Source organism: Crocodylus porosus, unplaced genomic scaffold (genome assembly GCF_001723895.1).
Source record: "Crocodylus porosus isolate Cpor-Errol unplaced genomic scaffold, CroPor_comp1, whole genome shotgun sequence".
Taxonomy (NCBI): domain Eukaryota; kingdom Metazoa; phylum Chordata; order Crocodylia; family Crocodylidae; genus Crocodylus; species Crocodylus porosus.
In genome coordinates, this window is record NW_017728906.1 from 160,385,485 (window position 1) to 160,391,629 (window position 6,145).

Sequence of the window (6,145 nt, forward strand, 5' to 3'; positions counted from 1 at the left end):
TTTGACTCATCCACTCTCAGCCCTTTCCTTCAACCCCCCTAGAAGTTTCACTCAATGTCTGCTTGAACATAATTAGTTTGAGGCAGATACCCAACAAAATTCGTCAAAATTAAAAGCAACTGAAATCATGGCCTTATAACGAAGGGTCACAATCTTAACAATAGGTGCTGTTGCCAGTCCTGCCTATAATTATTTTTAAAAGTATTCAAACTACATGTAAGAAAGCTATTCTAAAACAAATATTTCAAAGCACTGATAACAACAGTCTGCTTTCATGAATGAAAAATGACCCCTAATAATTTAATTAAATTATTAGTAGCAAATGAAGGCAGGGAATAGGATTTATTTTAAATAAAACAACCCAATTTAGGATTTTACGTGTGGGGAAAACAATTTCTTTTCTTAAATTTTTCCTCTCATCATGGATGCATTCATTTTAGACCATGAACCTGCTTTCCTGAATTGGCCTTATGCCCAATACATTTGTTTATACGTGTTAAAAGAGGCAACAAAAATCCCATGCAATATTTTCAGTATTATGCACATTCCATTTACACATACATTTGTTCTTTTCAGATGAGAATTTTTTCTTCTGTTAACTGACAGGATAGGAAGGTCCCCAGGGTTTTCTATTTAGCACAGGAGAGCCTCAACCTCAGTACAATTTCCAACTTTGAAAGAATCTCTCTGAGCCCCATATTCCCCAGAAAATATTTTAAACACTCATTTCCCTTAAAAAACTTTAAAGTGCTGTGTTTTTTTGTAGAAGGGCAGAAAAACAGAGCATTGTATTTAGTGCATGAAAGCAAAACAAGAAAGAAAATGTTTTCCAATATTTTGAAAAAAATTTAGTTCCAGGGTGTCATAAAGCTGGTCCATGGGCTGGATCTGGCCTTTGGAGCCATATGATTTGGCCTATCAGTCTCAGATTAATCCCATGCACTGCACACCGTGTACAGAGTTGGTCTGGCGTGCAGGCTGGACCCAGCATCACAAGCACTGCATGGGGCACAGGGAGCTGGTACAGCTGTTGAACTGGCCTTGTGCACTGGCTATGGGGCTGATCTGGATTGGGTCAGTCTAGCACAGCATGGTATGCAGCATACCGCATACCATCCCCCTATGCTGCATATGCATAAGACACATGACTGGTCCAGCCTGTGCACCACAGGCTGACCTTGCTCCAGGGTTTGTACCACAGACAATGCACAAGCTGGACCCTAAGCCATGGACACTGCAGACAGAGATGGCATGGGGAGCACCCCAACCTATTGCTGGTTTTGGCACACATGGATGGCCTAGCACCCAATCCCAAACAGACCCTGGAACCACTGTGCAGCAGGGCTGGTCCAGAAGGGTGTCGCATATAGCATGTATCCCTTGTCAGCCCCCTGGGCCATGTGCATTGCCCGCAGCACTGGTTCCAACTTAAGCAGCTGATGCCCTGCATGCAGTTCACCGGGCCAGCACACTGGGCATTGGTGAGCCTGCTGGACTGGCCCTGAGCCCTGGCTCTGACACAGCCTGATCTGTCCTGCAGACCAGGCCAACAACTCTCATCCAGCCTGTGGAACTGAATGAGTCTGATATCCCTGATATAGTTAAAAGCTTTATTAACTGTTCTATTAGCTTTTCTCTGCTCAGAGCTTAAATTAATTTCAAGCTTTTAGTGCTCAGCCGCTGCTCTGCTAATGGGAAGTAGCTGAGTGAAAAAGTGCCTCCTCCCCTTTTCATAAATGGAAGTTTGAAACAAGGGGAAAATAATTTTCAAAACAGGACTCATAACAACAAATATCAGTACAAGATCAGGTTCTTAAGGGAAAAAAATTGTAACTGATTTTATGAGGGAACTAAGAAGTCCATAGCACAATCTGATGGCATAGGCCACAGTCAGTGACATTTCACTAACCGCAGGCCAAACTAACATAGCTCTTGGCCCAGAAAAGCTGGTCTGAGCCCCACCCCTCATCTCGACAGAAGGTGGAGCCTTGGAGGTGCCCAGGGCTGGAAGCCGGTGTACAACAAAGAAGGAACCCCCTGTGGCATGCCAGAGCAGCAACCGAGTCCACACGGGGGGAAAACAAGCCTACCGCATCCCCACTCAGGACAAGCATGAGTTCAGGGAATAGGGGCTTCGCAGGGGAGGGGTCGAAGAAAAGGGAGTCCTCACCCCCCTCCTTTTAGAGAACTGGGTGAGTGTGTATCCTACAACAATGGGGAGCTGCACCAAATACTTTGTAAACTGGTTGTACTGTGTGAGTTGTGTTATATTTTAGCTAGTAACTAATTTTAAGGTTGTTATTTTTTATTGGAGTCTTTTTTTCTTGTTGTTTAATTTGTTGAGTATTTTACTGGGAATCTGGTACTTACTTGCTGGAGGCCCACACAGGATCACCCTGTGGTCCTAGTGGCTTACCTAGGACCCCAAGATCCTTAAGGTAAGAGGGCCACTCTCAAAGCATACCTCATGCAACCCCATTCCTGAATATAGTTATAAGTATGTGTACGTATAAGAATGTATAGTGGTTAATTTTCTCTAATATTATCTTTGCTTTGGGATGTATGTATATAGTTGTATATAATTCTTTATATGTTAAATAAATTCTGTATATAATTAAGAACACTTTGTGTGGTGTGGCTCTATAGAGAATAGAGGGATCTGCACCTGAGTTACAGCATCCCTCTCAGCACTGTTGCCTGCCCACCTATCCCATCAAATTAAGGACGGGGCACACCCTTTGGTATACCCAAGTTACATAATGATCAGGTAGCATGACAGCCCTGTTAATTATTTATAAAGTTAATAATTAACTGTACCTTCTGTTTCAATATGGAACAGTAAAGTATATGATGAATTATGGACCAGATACAATGGCACAGTTTCATGGGAGTGGAAATTAAAGCTATTATGCCATGTGAAAGTGAACTGAATTACGTGAAAGAAGACAGGTGGTGATACTTTTGTAAAACTGCAAAATGGCCCATGGATAGTCTTTAATTAGGAATAAAACACATGCTTTCATAAAAATTTACTGTAAAGTTGAGAAATAAACTTAAGAAGAAATGAAATAACAATACACATAAGTGAATTAACTGCATTACTACTATGATGTGTAGACATTTAATGTGACCTACAAATTGTGGATGTGCTAACACATGGAAGCAAGCCTCAGATCCACCTCCATACAGATTCCCTTACCTATATGCCTACTTCTTTTTAAAGTCTTTATTATGACTACTTTTTAAACCTCCCTTGTCTCCATGGTTGCCTTTCTCTATTACTCAGAACAACTGCTGCCCTCCCACTTTTTATTCAGTGCTACTTGATTTAGCTTCCAGCTATGTCATCTATGATAGCATCAGTACCAACTGACTGCACAACTATATCAAGGTAGTCGAAGTGCTAATTTTCCCCCACCAAAAAGCCCCACTTTTATATTGCAGTCCATGTACACAAAACTTTCTTCAAAGCTGCAAGATGTTTTAGTTTTGATTAACAAGAAAACCCTTTTCCCCAGCCCTCAGAAGAAGATGGTGTGGTGCAGCAGCAGGCTGGAAACCAGCTGTTGAGGAAGGGTACTGTTGATATACCAGGTGGAAACAATTAAATAAAGAATCATGATCTACACCATACAAGTTATTACTGGATAGTTCCTGACAAGTTAAATTAATAAAGTTGTGGCCTAATGAAACCACATTCCTTTCATCTTATCTTTCTTCCTGCATGCTTGGAAAATGGTACATGTAGTAATCTATTTTTTTCTTCCATAAAATATAATCATTTTACAATTTGACATCAGTTACCAACTTTTTAAATCAATTAGTACAAATTCTTTTTCCTTTTATTCTAAAAGGATAAGCTTAAATACTTAAATACTGCTTAATATGGTCCGAGAACAAAATTGCCTTTAATTTTTGTAAGCCCAATTACTACCATTTAAAAATGTAATACTGTACAAAATATATAGGTACTTTATAGGACTATAACAGATGCACATGTATTATCCAGAATAAATAAAAGGGCAACTGTGAATTACAGGGTTATTATACTACAAAACAGTTCTCTACTTTCATAAATCAGGATAAAAAAGAGAAGCCAAGACCATCCTAATTCCACATAAGGAACTAATTCAAACCATGACTGTTTTATATATTTTATAAAACAAAATTCTACACAAAGCAACTTTATTTTCAAACAATACCTGATGAACTGGTTTTGAAAAAAGTGTCTTTGTGGCCTTTCATTTTAAGAAGTGTTGATGGGGTTTTCCTTGCGTGTCATGAACGCTCTGTAAGCTTGCTTTGCATATAATACTCTAGAAAATCTTGGTAGGGGGTTGTTGTTGGTTTGGGGTTTTTTGTTTTGTTTTGTTTTTTTTACACATCTGATGCCACTCGTGCGATTAAGAAGAGCATCTTTGAATGATATTTGTTTTTGATCACTTCAAATAAAACACATCTACCTGGCATTTTAGATGGTACAAATAATATGGGTACAGTATATACCCATCAATTGTTTGAACCAGGGTCATGAGATCTTATGTTTGCATGCTAAGTACTATGTATTGTAATAGTAATATCTTCATTTGACAAAACCTATGGATTTCCAAGAATCTCAGTAGCTGGACAATCCCATAAACAAAATAAAACAAAAATATACTGATGTGGGCAAGGAGAATGCCTTCCACAAAGTTTTAACAGAGTACCCTATTTGTAAGATCCTTGTCTTTCTAACTACTTATTCACCATATAACATTTAAAACACTACTGTTATTTCTAACTAGTGCTATCCAGTAAAAGATAACATTTCAAATACAAATTATTTATAAGCATTCCATGTGTTGACCCTTAAGAGTTTTTGTTCATATAGTTAAAGTTTCTGGAAGAAATTAATTGTATTTTAAGCTACTACAAAGAAATTGGATACAAAGACTTCTTATTCTTTAAAGCAATTTCTAACATGACCACTAGATGGAAATATTGTACTTACAGTCGGAGATGTGGCTGCAGACAACAGTGGTAAAATTCCTCCACAAGCTATGATAATATTGTCTACCATCTGGGAAATGAGGTGGATCGTGTTGTGTACAAAAATAATATTTTCATTGCTATTGACAAAGTCCATTACAGACTTTGTAGAGTGACTGCAAAAACAGAAATACATATAAATATTAAAACAACCTTTGTTTTAAAAGTCAGATACCTAGTCTTTGAAGCCACAATTTTAATTTTTATTAGTTGCATCCGATTGTCTTTGCAAAAGCTCAAGTGTAATAGATATTAAAAAATCAAGGGAAGCTGGCCTAAAATACCAACTTAATGGTTTTAATTTCATATCCAGATTAGTATATGTTTAAAGAGCCCAAGACTGGACAATCCTTATCCACACAGCTGTGTTGAAACCAGTGAGACTATTAATGACATAAGGTGTTATTCAAAATGAATAAGGGTAACAGAACTTTTACTGTTATTTAACTACACTTTATTTTAAAGAAGCTTTTTTTCTTTTCTTTTTTAAAGTACACATATAAGAAAGTCATATTTTTAGAACTATGTTAGCCAATTGGTGATTTACAAAGTTTTTGCTGGTGATCAGTAGAGAATTGATCAGTGAATTAGTCATGGCTTTTCCTCATTTCCACCTGCTAGATCCCATTAAAAGACAGATAAGTGCACATAAATATCTTCCTAATGTTAAAGTTACTCACTTGCAATAGATATAAATGCCACCGTAAATACTGATTATGATTACAAATAAGTAGAAAGATTTCTATGGAACAGTCATACAATCAAAATGCACTATGAAAAAGTTTAGGAAACCATGACCTACTAATCACATATGCATGTCCTTCCTTTCACTATACAACATGTTAATTAAGCAAATGGAATACTGGGACACTAGAAGGGAGTCATGAAATAACCCCAAACAGTACTTATGATGAAGTGAGTTGGGACTCTCAAAAGCTTACACACCTATGATTAATTTGCTCTCTAAGGTGCACCTCTACCTTGCCTTCCAAAAAAGTAAACTTAAACTACCACATTTACCAAAATCCAGGATGACCTCAAATTTAAGACCCCCCCCCCAATATACTTAGTTTTTTTGTGGGGGGAATTATAAATGTATTATCATTTTCCATATACA

At 37.7% G+C, this 6,145-nt stretch overlaps 1 protein-coding gene across 1 annotated transcript in view; it reads right to left on the reverse strand.

The window, feature by feature from the left end:
- Window positions 1-5,140, reverse strand: part of LOC109306591 (neurobeachin) — a 529,566-nt gene extending 524,426 nt beyond the window's left edge. Inside the window, exon 1 of the mRNA XM_019530077.1 lies at window positions 4,991-5,140. Within this exon, the coding sequence (XP_019385622.1) occupies window positions 4,991-5,125 (135 nt within the window). The 5' untranslated portion in view covers window positions 5,126-5,140. The remainder of the gene's footprint in view (window positions 1-4,990) is intronic.
- Window positions 5,141-6,145: the final 1,005 nt, after the last annotated feature.